General features: G+C 37.6%; 1 protein-coding gene across 1 annotated transcript in view; it reads right to left on the bottom strand.

Moving 5' to 3' along the window:
* LOC137642690 (serine/threonine-protein kinase 16) overlaps positions 1-9708 on the bottom strand; it is a 43214-nt gene extending 33506 nt beyond the window's left edge. The window contains exons 1-2 of the mRNA XM_068375472.1: positions 9572-9708; positions 3675-3792 (exon numbers count right to left, since the gene is read on the bottom strand). Of these exons, the coding sequence (XP_068231573.1) occupies positions 3675-3787 (113 nt within the window). The 5' untranslated portion in view covers positions 3788-3792; positions 9572-9708. The remainder of the gene's footprint in view (positions 1-3674; positions 3793-9571) is intronic.
* Between the last annotated feature and the right edge of the window lie 6669 nt (positions 9709-16377).

Here is a 16377-nt window from a genome sequence, read left to right as displayed (position 1 = left end):
ACTACCGACTAAGGGAAGGGTCGGCCATTTAAAGGTGAAAGAGAGTTCATACTCTCTTCGTCACCATAATTAATCAAATTAATTCCAAAAGTTAGCTAAGCTAATAATAAAACTTCCTGAATAGCAAAAGCTGAAATCTTAGAGCAATACTTCACCAAAAACCGTGAACAAGACTCCAAAATTATAAGCGTATCCATGAACGTCTTGCCGGAAGCACGACAGAGGAAAAATTGAAGTGGTGTCAACAAGAAGTACTGCAGTACCTGGCCACAGGTGGCGCTTGTGAGTACACCCCCCTCTTGTATAGCGATCGCTGGCGTATCCCTTCCGTAGAATTCTGTCGGGCAACGGAGTTGACAGCTACATGATTATCGGGTAAGTTTAATATTGAAAATGATAATTTCATGTTTAAGTTTGTACAGTAGCCATACATATTCATAAATCTTCCCTTTCACTGAATTTTAGAATCTTTTTAACTATGTAATCATCTATTTTACTCCACCCTTCACAAGAATGTGTAAAAAGTTAACCGATGTACTTGGGTTTCAGTGCTTGGTGTTGTCTAAATCTCATATTACATTGTTCCAAAGGTTTCAGGTTTTTTTAGATATCTGTTGCAGGACCTTCAGTGCTATATCTGTTTGCTAAACACTATACCCAAGGAAAAAAATAAAAACAAAAAAACACTAAACTACTCCTCCTAGTCATAGCCAGCCAGGCATTTGTTCCTGTTACAAAAGAGTACTTCTGTTAAACACACCTTGAAGACCACTTTTAGTCAAAGCTATTCATTAAAGAATGAACAGCACACGAGTTGGGTATGTATTTAAATAAATTTAGTTTAAGGATTAGGAATATGCTTTTGTCCTAACCCCTTTTTTGAGTTAGGAAATGTGTGAACCCCAGAAACTAGTACTGTGCTATACCAGAGCATAAAAAGAGAAACTACTAAACCACAGGGGTCAAGTTACATACATAATACCATGCAAAAAACAGAATATTTTTATCATATGAGAGAAGAGAACTAATAAGTTAGTGTAATTGCCTCGAGGAGGATTGCCAATGAAAAAGCCAAACATCTATCATGGCGTATCTGCCTGTTGGCTCAGTTGAGGATCCACATATCTACAAGCCTTACTTCTCCAGGTGCCTCAAGTGAGCTGAGAACAATGCAAATCAACTAAACTGCCCAGACCAACACTTAAAACTTTGGAAATCCTGAAACTGCAAAGAAAGCTGGAGAAGATTCTATTTTTTCCTGTCTTTAAAGGAGATAGGATCAACCTTCTTTGTAAGGATGGCCATAAGACATCAGATAGCTTCTGAAGAAAGCAGCTTCTTTACCTGGGTGCTCCGAAATAGACCTGCTAAAATACAACTCTGAATATAGGTTTGCAGGGTAGATATGACAGAGGTTATCACAAGGAGAATTGATGGGCTTTTTTTATTCTTGGCCAGAATGAAAAGACCAAGAGATAGTATCGGGAGACAGCCGGGAATGAGGGTGAAGAACTCTCAACTTTGATTAACACAGCCATTTTGCTGACTCTTGCCCCAGAGGAACTCTTTAAGGGTAATAAAATCATTATCCAATCTAGTTAAAAAATCAAGCACTGTATTGTGGATCCTGAAATAGGAGTAGCTGTTGAAAACAGTATTGCAAAGTAAAAGACTAAAAAATCTTAAAAATCTTGAGAAATATCCATGTCAAAAGCCCGCTTCAGATGTTCTGCCAGAGCGGATTTGTACAACAGAATTGTTAGGGGTTTGAGCTTCCTACCTTCAAATAGGAGGACCAGAAAATCCTGATTATCTGGCATGGGATCCTGTCTCTAAGGAAGGTCATTCATATCCGCCACACTGACTGGTATTTTTGTCAAGTAAAGGAAGACCTCTTCTAGCACATCAGGTAAATAATTTTGACAGCAAAGAAGTCTCTCCTATAGATACTGTACGGGCAAGAAAACCAGTTGTCAAGGTTCTGGGCCAGAAAGGATGTTTTTACCTCCTACTTTTCGTTACAGCTGCGGTGACCAAAGGTTGTGACTTTGGTGTCAGATGCTAAGGAAGTGGAAACCATGGACTATGAAAAATCTTCAAAATCTTTAAAATCAACCTTGTTGGAGAAAATTATAAACCGAAGATTACCTATTCAGGTTTAAGGCATCTCTTGTAACTGCACAACAGTCCACATTAAGAGCTAGGTAGGATGAAAATTGTGCTTCTCTACCATTGAAGATCTAGAAAAATTTTGAAGATCTTATGGGAGTTGTAGTCTACAGTCGGCTTTGTGTCTAAGGATGTCTGACTGGACAGAGGGTTCACTATCACACTAAGGGAGTCTGATATATGAACTTGGGAGAGGAACAGATTCCTCTCTTTAAGGAATTTTAGGAACAGAATTACATGAGTGTTTAGGGTTCTTAAACATTTGGCTGGAATTGCCTAAGTCTTTCATTTGAAAATAATATATTGGGCATGGGAGAGTGGTATATTGTACGACTCAATTGCAGGAAAATTGCCTTTATCATTTCAGTTAGAAACTAATGGATGCCTTTGGATGTACAAGCTATAGACCAAGAAACTAATGGATGCCTTTGAATGCACAAGCTTCATATCCCTTACTAGAAAAGATGATTAAAACCAAGCTAGTTGGGTATTTAGAATCAAAAGGTTTGATTTCTCCATAGCAATTTAGTATTTAGAATGACTTTAATTCTCCATGGCAATTTAGTTTTCAAAAGACCAATGTTCTTTAGATCCGTTGCTTAAAATATGTACCTAACTAAATTCAACACAGCTTCTTGGCCATTGGCCAGAAATCTATAAATCCAACCTAATCAACAAGGCTTCCCCTTAACAATATCAAACCATTGAATTTTAATTCAATTTTGAGTCTATGGTGCTACCTAGCATAATTGCATAATCAAACTATTAAATAAAATAAGTGTTTGTGGTAACATAATTAGATTAAAGACATTTGTTATTGCATAATTTCAAAAAATTACTATAGTAAACACACTACAGTAGTGTATTTAGGCCTTTAATTCAGGAGGTGGAAATTCCTTCTTCTCTTGTAAAGAGCTCGCTTTGACATTTAGCTATATACTGGACTAGCCATAATGCTCCATCTGCAAAATCTTATAAATACCATCAGTAAATAGACAGCTGAACATTTCAAATTTGATATACCATACTTAAGACTGTTCATGAGTAATTGATTAGATGTAGATTAGCTGAAGGCATCCCTCCTTTTACTTTAAAAGCTAATATCCTACCTTATGAGTGAAATTTTTTGACATACAGTATTTTATTATAATCTCAAATGGTCTAGTCACACTGTAGCTCTAAAAGAAACTTTCAATGTTTTGATGTTTTTTTTTTTTCTGGTTTTAGTTTAGGGAGCCTTTGTAAATGGATATTTATAAATATATCTTGGAAGGTAGCACACTGTGTGTTCAATATAACTGATGACAGTCGGTCAAACCTACTGCACAGGTGTACGGTATTGATTAACTGGCTAGATGTAGGTTTCTTCTTTGAAGAATGTTTATCTAGGGAACATTCCATATTAAACAACGTGACTATAAGTTATGAGTTTGCTATTAGAAAAAATATAAAACAACATATGCTTAGACAAATATAAAATAACACATAAAAAATATGAGACTTACCCTTCACCAACTGATCCTCTGACATAATATTGCCGATCATTAACTTTGACAGTTTCCTTTGCACATAAACAGTTACCCATTCTTACCAAAATCGCCAGTCCAGCAGTGTTCATCCTAACTGAAATTAAATAACCAGGATTACAAATGGAAGTACTAAAGGTCTAATACACTGTATGTACAAATATTCAGTTACTTTCTCATATCTTCTGTTCCAAACTCTGTGAATTATTCTTACTATTAACACATAAATAGATCATCATTTGTAGAAATGCTGTATATAGGAGTATCTTTTTGTGTGAAGCTTGCTCAGTTGTTGAAACTTAATAGGGTGTACAGAAAGGGGCTGCCCTAGGGTAGTTTAACAAAGCTCTAAGCAAAAATTCATTCTACTGTATACTAAAGCTCATGACTAAGCATGAATGAAAGACTGTCAATGTGCAGACTCATTAGTTAATTTGAAAACATCATGTCAATGTGCAGACTCAATTGATTTGAGAAAATCATATAAGAAGCAGGGGAAGCAGCATGTCTAATCCAAAGAACAGCAGTTAAAAAGATGGTCTCACTCCATGAGGAAACAATAAAGATTATATCAATGAGATTGCATTTGATGAAAGCATCAAGGCTGATTATCCTACATTATTGAGATTACAAATGAGCCCCATAATCTTTCCAAAGTGTATTTCAACTTGGCCTACACAATAGTACCATGAATAGTAACATCTAGTCTACACGAATCCCTTCCCAAAAGGAGATAAAACTTGTAAACCAGCCTTCCCTGTTACTGCCCTTGGGATTTTGGAACAGAATGCTTGGAACCTAAGGATCCAAGCATTGAACCAAAAACCAAAGACACAACATTTAACTAAGAAAGATCAAAGCCATTGTCCAAGAACCTAAACTTCCCCTTCAGAACACACAGCTAAACTGCTGGATGTTTTAGAAGAGCAGCTATGAGAGCTATCACAAAAGCATATATAATAAGTTGAACTGGAAAACCTTTATGCAAGTGCTCTATGCTGGTGGGCAAACATGCACTTGGTCATCATTGATACTCCTTAGAAAAGTTTAAATACTCTACCACATGTTGTTAAGGTGACCAATAACTTGCGTACTCACAGACCTCATGATCTACAGGTACAGTATTTCCAAAGGACTGAGATGATGGTACCAATAAGTAATATGACTCTCCCTGAAACAGTCAGCAAGAAAAGATGATAGAGCCTGCCCCCTCTCAAGAATTCTGGGAGATCACAGGCAAGTTCTTTTATCTCCAGGTCCACCTTAGCCCCAGAGATATAATCACATGGATATGAGCATGCACTGTGAATCCACATTAATGAAACATCACACATTTTAAAAGTAATTTGTATTTTTCCTAATTATACTAACCTAAGTCCATTAATAGGAGTATGTTTTCAGCATGGCTGGAACTTGGTTGTTAATGTTTTATAAGGTGTCGGCAGTCACTGGTGGGTGGCTGTAAGTGGATGTCCCCTCCAGCCAGTACACTGAGTAGCTACTTTGACCTTCACCTAGGGTGGTTGAGGTGGGAACTAAAGCTTAAAAGACTCAGGTTTGTATAGTTAAGAAAAACACAAATTACTTTTAAAATGTGATGTGTTCCTACACAATTACAAACCCTCATTCTTTAATAGGAGGAGACTCTTACGGGGGTAGGAAGGCCCTGCAACCATTCTGGATGGTTTAAATTCCTGTGATGTTAATACATTCTGATCTAATAGAGGTTAAAGGTGTAAAATTTTGGTTCCAATTTAATTTATAGAGATGCTTAACAGAATGTCACCTGTCCAACCCCAACCTTACACCCACACCAGTAACCTCTCTAATAAACAGATAAAATTCATGGGCCCAGGCGGCATTCGCGTTAACATTGTACTAGCTAGGTTAGGTTAGGGAAAGTAAGGTTAAGCTGCATCCCTATATTTTACTATTATGGCTTACAGTAGTCTAGGCTAGGTTATATGAGAGATCTATTTAGGGAGAAGGCAGGTAAGATCTAGTGCCCTAGGTCAGGTTAGGAAAGTTAAAGTGAAGTAAGGATGCATCCAAGTATTTTACACCTAATACTAATGACACTCGGAGTCAGTCTAGGGAAAGGGGTCCAAGAGAAGAAAATGGTACCAGCCACCCATTGAGATACTACCACTAGAGAGTTATGGGGTCCTTTGACTGACCAGACAGTACTTCATTGGATCCTTCTCTCTGGTTACGGTTCACTTTCCCTTTGCCTACACATGCACCGAATAGTCTGGCCTATTCTTTACAGATTCTCCTCTGTCTTCATACACTTGACACCACTGAGGTTACCAAACAAATCTTCTTCACCCAAGGGGTTAACTATTGCACTGTAATTGTTCAGTGGCTTCTTTCCTCTTGGTAAGGGTAGAAGAGACTCTTTAGCTATGGTAAGCAGCTCTTCTAGGAGAAAGACACTCCAAAATCAAACCATTGTTCTCTAGTCTTAGGTACTGTAGTGCCATAGCCTCTGTACCATGGTCTTCCACTGTCTTAGGTTAGAGTTCTCTTGCTTGAGGGTTCATTCAGGCACACTGTTCTATCTAATTTCTCTTCTAGTTTTGTTAAAGTTTTTAAAAGTTTATATAGGAAATATTTATTTTAATGTTGTTACTGTTCTTAATATGTTTTATTTTTCCTTGTTTCCTTTCCTCACTGGGCTATTTTCCCTGTTGGGGCCCCTGGGCTTATAGCATCCTGTTTTCCAACTAGGGTTGTAGCTTAGAAAGTAATAATAATAATAATAATAATAATCATGGTATGACCAGACCCCTTAGGTTAGGTATAGTTAGGCCACATCCATATTATTATTATTACTTGCTAAGCTACAACCCTAGTTGGAAAAGCAGGATGCTGTAAGCCCAGGGGCTCCAACAGGGAAAATAGCCCAATGAGGAAAGGAAACTAGGAAAAATAAAATTTTTAAGAGGAGTAACATTAAAATAAATATTTCCTATATAAACTATAAAAACTAACAAAATAAGAGGAAGAGAAATAAGACAGAACAGCGTGTCCGAGTGTACCCTCAAGGAAGAGAACTCTAACCCAAGACAGTGGAATACCATGGTACAGAGGCTATGGCACTACCAAAAACTAGAGAACAATAGTTTGATTTTGGGGTGCCCTTCTCCTAGAAGAGCTGCTGACCATAGCAAAAGTCTCTTCTACCCTTAACAAGAGGAAAGTGGCCATTGAACAATTACAGTTCAATAACCCCTTGGGTGAAGAAGAATTGTTTGGTAATCTCAGTGTTGTCCGGTGTATGAGGACAGAGGAGAATAGGTAAAGAATAGGCCAGACTATTCGCTGTGTGTGTGGGTAGGCAAAGGGAAAATGAACCGTAACCAAAGAGAAGGATCCAATGTAGTACCGTCTGGCCAATCAAAAGACCCTATAACTCTCTAGCAGTAGTATCTCAAAGGGTGGCTGGTGCCCTGGCCAACCGCTACCTATTCTTTTGACTTGCAGCACTTTAATCAAGGTAGCTGGCAGGGTCCAGGAGGCCACACACACAGATTGACCAGACAGCACCTCCGGCTCCCCCAGCCAGAAGTGCTGTCCTTACTGGAAGCCATTAGCTTTCAGTCAGTCATGCAAGATCACAGCCCATGTGAATCTGCATTTCAAGGGTTTGCTCAGCCCTGAGCAATCTCTCTTTATCAAGTGTGTAAAACTCACGTGCACGAGAATCGGCTCGCCCAAGGCGCAGCCACAATCGACCCCAAGCCCTCAGAAAGGACGGATAGCCACTCGGCCCAAAGAGCATATCTGTGGGGAGGGAGGTGCAGTTACTCAGCCCCAAGAACATGACCGTTAGGAGGACCAGGAAACCAAGCCCAAATTGGAACTGAAATGAAGAGTTTTAATGGTAGAGAAAGTAGTGATAGCAACAAGTCCCAGTGAGTAGGAGAGAGTGGGAGAGGGGGGAAGGATATTTAGTAGTAGAGAAAAAGAACATTTCAAAGCATAGCTGCTTATCCTTGCTCTTGGGGTGGGGGAAGATACTACAGGAGAAAGGAGGGATTGAATAATGTTGGAAGTAGTCTGAACAAGGGAGCTGACTTTAGCTACAAGCTGGAAAATCGGGGGGATCAGCGTTAAAATGGGCAAGGATTCAACTTTGGAGATGAGGGTGGAGACTGAAGGGGAAGGAGGTGTTATCTGACAAGTAATAGTGACTGGGATAGGAGCGGTGACAGTATTGGGTACAATGACAGGAGTGGGAGTGACTGGGCCAGGATCACTGGATAGATGACGTGGAGGCCTGGAACGTGGAGCCCTTTGGGGCTTTGGTGGCTGCGGCGGTGCCACTGCTGTAGAGGTAGGTGGGAAATCCAGAAGGAATGCAGTCCACTTGGCAAAGTAGGACATGCTACCCTAAGTTGGGTTAGGTTAGAGAATATAAGCTCAAGACACACACCTACATTTTAGTTTTAAGACTTTCACTATTGTAAGTTGGGTTTAACCTGTGTTTCAGGAGGGTCTGAAGCCCAGCCGGTCAGGTAGGACTCAGGACTGTGGGTTAGTTTGGTGACGGTAAGGACACATCCAAATATTTTACTTTTGACATACTTTTCTCTCAGTCAGATTAGATAGCTGGGTCAAGGAGGGCTGAAGTCCCTTGGTCAGGGAGGACGCAACATCTTAGGTTGGAAAGGGTTAGGATAAGACATATTTTTGTTTTAGGCATATTCTACTAAGTTTTGCAGGATTCTCAAGTTGGGCTAGTGGGGGTTGCCTCTAGTTAATGGAATCCCTTTGTGAGGTTGGATCCAGTGCCCATGATAGGTTAGGTCAGGTTAGCGGAGGCCAGACTAAGACTCGTTCAAGTACTCCAATTCTGGTTAGATAGATGGGTTGGAGGGACCTCTGGTCTTATGTTAGATTAGGGGAGGTAAGTTTAGGATGTGTTACTGTAATTTTTTTTTTAAATACAGTAATATGTTTTGTAACATGTACTAATCTTACACATGAACTATAGTTTTTTTACACTACTGATTTTTATATGCATTCCCTCAGATTTGGTTTGCTAATTTTTTTTTTCTTCACCCAAATGATCCTCCCCAAATGCATCATGCAAGAAGTTGGAAACACTTGGGGGTGTACGTATGATAGTGGCCACCTGTGTGTATGATTACGGTTGACTAAGAGTACGATAGTGTAAAAGGGGGGGGTGGTTTGAAGGGTAGGTTAAACCCCCCCCCCAGTTAGGTAAGCAGGTAATGACAGGGTTTGTAGGTTAGGTTAGGTGGGGAAGGTTAGGTTAGTTAGTGTCCCTTTTTTTTTGCACGTGAGAGGACCAGGCCACTGGCATACAAAAGCTGCAACACTATAAAATAGTGATTTCCACCAACGGTAAAAAGCAGAAATACATTTAATATAAGGTAAGCACTTAAGTATTTTAGCAACAGCTCAATATGCAGTTAGGAGAATGTGTTAAATTATAGATACAAACGGAATGACATTTTGAACAGAAAAAAAAGTTATTCCTCAGTGGATAATGAAAAGAAACGGACGTTTTTTTTATAAGATACACCTGTTTTTAGCAGGATAGCTTTTTCCGTCCATAACTATAATAAAACCCTCGTATGGTTCGTGTATTATTGTATTGCAAAAAAATTTTTATGTGAATATTTAATTCTGGCAATGTGAATCTTTCTAAATACCCTTTTTTCTATACCTAAACTATACACTTGTCACTTATGATAGCTTCTGGGCTTCGTAGGACCTTTCACTTAAAAATTACATCAACACTTGACATATGTTATTGCGTAACACATAAGGCACTCTTTTTCGTTGGTTTTCCTAAAAAAACGTACATTTTAGCATGGCCTCGTCTACTGTTATGATAACCTTACCCCTCTCCTTTATTTGACAAACGTAGTTTGGTCCAAAGCTTACGATAGGATTAAGTTTAGTTGATCTTCCATTTGTTTACTAACGTCAGCACTACTTGATTAAACGCCTGGTATTAGAGACCAATGACCAGTGTTGCCAGATGGGCTGGTATAAAAATCCCCAAAACTCATAATAAAAATCCCTAAAACAACCCAAAAATTTCCATTTCCACAAATCTATTCTCTTCTGCCTTGATCACGTAGGCTTTACTAATATATAAATTACTCAATATACTTCATATAAGCGCAAGCAAAGTATTTGCAACAATATAAAGGTTTACTCGTCTTTGTCTCTTCATAGAAATTTGTACAGAATATCCCCATCACACCCAAAATCTCCAAATCTAGGGATAAATTCCCATACCTGGCAACACTGCCAATGACATAGTGAATTGGGATGGAGAATGTGAAAATGTATTGACATGGGTCACCATCTTGGAAGGAGACAAAACCTAATTAGCATTAATCATGTAGATATTGTATTATTTTTACACTGTAATGTAATACTATTCACCAAAAATATAGTTTTATTATAGCTAAATCATCTTGGTAATTTTGCGGGCGACTGTCACACTGCGATATATTGAAATTGCATAATTCCTTGGTCAATATGAAAATGTGATACAATTTCTATTTGGACATTGTATAGCTTTGTTTAATAATCACTATCTAAGCTACAACCCTAGTTGGAAAAGCATGAGGCTTTTAGCCCAAGGGCTCCAACAGGGAAACATATCCCAGTGAGGAAATTAAACAAGGAAATAGATAAGCTACAAGAGAAGTAATGAACAATCAAAATAAAATACTGTAATAACAGTAACAATATTAAATTAGATAAAACTGTCATGAAGTGGGTTAAAGTTATGGTCCAACCAATCATTGTTGTGATGGGTGTGGGTCGTTAACATAGAAGTCGATTTAAAAAGGTAGAATTGGATAGAAAAAAAAAAACCATAACCTAGAATTTAATCTTTGTTTCCAAATTTCAGTTTATTAAGCAAGATCTATATTTTCTAGTCTTCATAATCGTAAAATGTTCTATTGTTTTCTTTTTCCTTTAGTAGAGTTCAGTACCATGAAGAGAAACTAACGGCATCCTAAATCAATATATCACTTTGTAAGAAAAATATATTATTCTATAAATCTGTCTATCTTTCAATCATATATATATATATATATATATATATATATATATATATATATTATATATATATATATATATATATATATATATATATATATATATTTATATATATATATATATATATATATATATATATATATATATATATATATATATATATATATATATGTGTGTGTGTGTGTGTGTGTGTGAATGAGTGTATGTGAGCATGCTGAATCCTAATGTGTTTGTGTCAATAATATTATCAAAATATATTTTTTTTTTTTACAATCCTGCATTCCTCTCCTTATTTTAAATACTATAATTCCGTTGTTCAACAGGTGTAGCACTGAAAAAGAACACCTGTCAATGTCTTCAATTAGTTGTCAGTAAAAAGTAAAGCGCAAGGTACGTGAGGCAAAGAGGGCAGCTGACCTGAGGTGGGGTCAGGGATTGGGTCAGTCATATGAAGAGAATAAAAAGAAGTGAAGAGGGTAAGGAAGGCTGGCGTAAGAATTGAAGAGACAGTGAAAGATGGAAATGGAAGGTTGTTAAAAGGAGAGGAGGCAAGGAAAAGGTGGGCGGAATATTTTGAAAGTTTGCTGAATGTTGAGGATAATAGGGAGGCGGATATAATTGCTGTTCCAGGTGTTGAGGTGCCAGTGATGGGAGATGAGAATGAGAGAGAGATTACAATAGAGGAAGTGAGGAGAGCACTAGATGAAACGAGAGTAGGAAAAGCATCTGGTATGGATGGTGTGAAAGCTGAGATGTTGAAGGAAGGGGGTGTGACTGTACTTGAATGGTTGGTGAGATTGTTTAATATGTGTTTTGTGTTGTCAATGGTACCAGTAGATTGGGTTTGTGCATGTATTGTACCACTATATAAGGGTAAGGGAGATGTGCATGAGTGTTGTAATTCAAGAGGTATTAGTTTGTTGAGTGTAGTTGGAAAAGTGTATGGTAGAGTACTGATTAATAGGATTAAGGATAAAACAGAGAATGCAATCTTGGAAGTACAGGGTGGTTTTAGAATAGGTAGGGGTTGTATGAGTCATATTTTTACAGTTAGGCAGATGTGCGAGAAATATTTAGCAAAAGGTAAGGAGGTGTATGTTGCGTTTATGGATCTGTAGAAAGCATATGATAAGAGTTGATTGGGAAGCAATGTGGAATGTGATGAGGTTATATGGAGTTGGTGGAAGGTTGTTGCAAGCAGTGAAAAGTTTCTACAAAGGTAGTATAGCATGTGTTAGAATAGGAAATGAAGCGAGTGATTGGTTTCCGGTGAGAGTGGGGCTGAGACAGGGATGTGTGATGTCGCCGTGGTTGTTTAACTTGTATGTTGATGGAGTGGTGAGAGAGGTGAATGCTCGAGTGCTTGGAGGAGGATTAAAACTGGTAGGCGAGAATAACCATGAATGGAAGGTAAATCAGTTGTTGTTTGCAGATGATACTGTACTGGTAGCAGACACAGAAGAGAAGCTTGACCGACTAGTGACAGAATTTGGAAGGGTGTGTGTGAGAAGGAAGTTGAGAGTTAATGTGGGTAAGAGTAAGGTTATGAGATGTACGAGAAGGGAAGGTGGTGCAAGGTTGAATGTCATGTTGAATGGAGAGTTACTTGAGGAGGTGGATCAGTTTAAGTACTTGGGGTCTGTTGTTGCAGCAAATGGTGGAGTGGAAGCAGATGTACGTCAGAGAGTGAATGAAGGTTGCAAAGTGTTGGGGGCAGTTAAGGGAGTAGTAGAAAATAGAGGGTTGGGCATGAATGTAAAGAGAGTTCTATATGAGAAAATGATTGTACCAACTGTGATGTATGGATCGGAGTTGTGGGGAATGAAAGTGATGGAGAGACAGAAATTGAATGTGTTTGAGATGAAGTGTCCAAGGAGTATGGGTGGTGTATCTCGAGTAGATAGGGTTAGGAACGAAGTGGTGAAGGAGAGAACGGGTGTAAGAAATGAGTTAGCGGCTAGAGTGGATATGAATGTGTTGAGGTGGTTTGGCCATGTTGAGAGAATGGAAAATGGCTGTCTGCTAAAGAAGATGATGAATGCAAGAGTTGATGGGAGAAGTACAAGAGGAAGGCCAAGGTTTGGGTGGATGGATGGTGTGAAGAAAGCTCTGGGTGATAGGAGGATAGATGTGAGAGAGGCAAGAGAGCGTGCTAGAAATAGGAATGAATGGCGAGCGATTGTGACGCAGTTCCGGTAGGCCCTGCTGCTTCCTCCGGTGCCTTAGATGACCGCGGAGGTAGCAGCAGTAGGGGATTCAGCATTATGAAGCTTCATCTGTGGTGAATAATGTGGGAGGTTGGGCTGTGGCACCCTAGCAGTACCAGCTGAACTCGGTTGAGTTCCTGGTTAGGCTGCAGGAACGTAGAGAGTAGAGGTCCCCTTTTTTATTTTGTTTCATTTGTTGATGTCGGCTACCCCCCAAAATTGGGGAAAGTGCCTTTGGTATATGTATGTAAAAATAGCACAACATAGCCCCACTATCCTTTATTATTTTCGCTAGTTTTTTTATTTATGAAGTTATATTTCATTGTATACTATGCTGTATTAACCTTACCAATGATTATTTCAGTCATTAATTGTTTTTCTTTTTTCAGTGCTACACTTATTGAACAAGGAATTATACTTCAGTATATATGATTTTAAGACATCCTAAGGGCTGTCTCATGACAAAGCTTAAAACATGCCCGCAAAAGCTTCAGTGTACCTGAAACAAAAAAAATAGGAAATTTGCAAGATTTGCTTTGTACGCAGGTCCTTTGAAATTGGTAAGCTGTTTGGCCATAGATCGCAGCCTTGATGAATTAAACTGTTTCAGCCATATCAAGATGTTATTACACTATTTGAATCCCCAAGAAAAAAGGGCTGGAGCTCTTGAATAATTTTTATAATTACAGTAAAAAAAAAATGCCTAAATATCTGTGAAACACTACTGTCACTAAGGTCCCCCAGACACTTGTGTACTCTGTTAATGGTAGTGTACTCTGTTGATGGTAGGAATGATCCTAGGGTTTATTCTAATTATCATTTGAAGAAAATTAAAGATCTAAATTTGTACCTCTTGTTCATTTTGGACCCATTTGCTATGACATTTGCACGAGGTTAGCAAAAGCATTAAAAACTTAATATACTTGGCATTATTTATTTGTGCAGTTCACTTCAGAGCTTCTAAAGCAAAACCAGAAAATATTTTGTGCAACAGATAGCTACTGCTTTACAAGAGTTTACTAAAGATCTGTCAGGACGAGAAAGAGTAGGAAACTGGAGGGAAATGACAGAAATCTATCGGATCCCGATGCATTTAAAGGCTTAACTCATTCACCAGGCAAAAACGTAGAGGTAACTGTACACACATCTACTATAGCTACTCAATCGAACTTTTGGGTTCAAAAGTTTGTTAGCTGTTCCAGCCTAGTGAAGTTGAATGTCATTTCTAAGGTAAGCAGCGAGATTAATGCAGAAAAATGGCAAGCTACTGTAGCATTATATTTTTCCACTCCAAACAGCAAGGGTACCGGGTGTAATAAATTTACATAAACTGCAAGATGGCTACTAGTCAAACCTTAAGAAAAATAAACTAGAATGGACCCTGACATTTTACGATATTGTTTAGAGATGGTACAACTATTTATAACCTTGCAGATAACTTTTAGATGGTTAAAAAGCAAAGATTAACAGCCAAATATTATATAGTAAGCTTATTTCTTTTGGAATCGTGTGCCTGCAAGTGACATCATTCCTTGCCCGAATTACAAACATTCAAATATAGCAGTTCTTGCATCCAAAGTCATGTATGCTCATTATTGGAAGTGTTTCCCCAGGTCATGAGACCGACATTAAAGGGGAGATAAACATGGGATTGAGAGCGTTTGGTAAACAAAATGAGATTATAAAATGTAAAATGTTACGTTAAAAAAAAAATAATCAGATGGTCCTACCTGTATTGACTTTAGTATCAGAAACTTGTAGCCTTGCTAAAGCCTTAAGGACATAAGCTATAGGCACAACTTAAAGAACAATGGAACAAATAATGATGTGAATAACATTAGGAGACAGAAAAAGAGCAACATGGATACGAGAGCAAACTAAATTACAGGATATTCTAAAAACAAGTAGGAAAAAGAAAAGGACATGGCAGAACATATAATGTGAATGACAGATAATAGATGGACAATACTAATAACAATGGGACCCTGGAGATTGCAAACGAAGCCAGGTTGGTAAGAGAAGACGATGGATTGACGAGTTAAGAAATTTGGCGGGTATAGACTGTCAAAAAAGACCATAAATAGACGAGAGGAGAGAAGGGCATGTCTTTTGAGGCCTTGTCCTGCAGTGGATCAAAATTAGTATTATTGATATCAAAATTATAATTATAATTGTATATTATTATTATTATATATTATTATTATAATTATATATTATTATTATTATAATTATATATTATTATTATTATGATTATAGATTTTATTTATTATTATTATTATTATTATTATTATTATTATTATTATTATTATTATTATTATTAAAATTGAAGGCCCTTGCAAGCGTTTTCGCTCTTATTGTGGGTTCAAAAAGTACAGCAGACTACTCATCACTTTCCGCATCGAGCGATTGCAAGAAGATTTACATATATATATATACTCTCTTTAGACTTAGGTTAAATCCTTCTACACCGGAGCTGCTAACGAGGAAAACTTCTCCGCATTTAAGACTCCTAACTTGATGTGAGATCAATTACTAATGCAGTTACACATAGATATCCTAGGATATCTATGGTTATACGTACCTATTTGTTCAACAATGAATTCCAGTGACAGTGTTTTGAGGCAGTTTTTGGTAAAGTATTTAAGACATTAATTTAATTTTAAAGTTTTATTTTTTTACAGTATACAGTTCAAGAGAGCAACCATACTACAATAGGCTACAGTACACAAAACCAATTATTAATTTAGATATAAATGTTTAATTATTTGCTGCAATCAGATGCCCCCCACTATTCCCTTTTAAGCTTAGGAGAAGCAATATTCAAAATATATCGCAAACTTCTATTTTGCCCTGAACGACCGATTCTTATGATTGTACAGGTATAATAAATGCAATAGCCTTCCATAATAATTGATAACGATAGTTACCGATTTCACATGATATTGTTCTATTTATATAAGTGATTGTTATCTTTGAATTATTACACATTCATACAAAAACCGCATTTTTTTCCCCTTTCTTATTGAGGGGTAGATGGGTGCTACTTAGTAACTGTTTTTGCTGCAGGGTGTTTAATTCAACGTTCAGGTAGATAAAGACTATTACTGAAGCATTGCCAGGAACTAATTTTCATAATAGAGAAAATTGGAATTAATAGTAACACGTTGGCATTGACAGTTTACTCAATCAACTTTTGTAGGATTTTAAGTGGATTTTTTCGGAGCTTCATTAAAATTCACTACATTTAGGTCCTGTTAAAATAAAGCACTTCATCTTAAGATCCTTGGCGAATAAAAAAGACAGTATAGGGAAGACGGGAATGTCGCTTCGATTTCTGCTAGCATTTGCCTGCCTTAGTAGGGCATGGCAACAGATGGCGCTGGTATGTTGTGTGCTTGTCGTCTGTTACTTATTTACAC

The sequence above is a fragment of the Palaemon carinicauda genome, chromosome 6 (assembly GCF_036898095.1).
Source record: "Palaemon carinicauda isolate YSFRI2023 chromosome 6, ASM3689809v2, whole genome shotgun sequence".
Classification (NCBI taxonomy): domain Eukaryota; kingdom Metazoa; phylum Arthropoda; class Malacostraca; order Decapoda; family Palaemonidae; genus Palaemon; species Palaemon carinicauda.
This window is presented reverse-complemented; position numbering and strand designations above follow the sequence as displayed.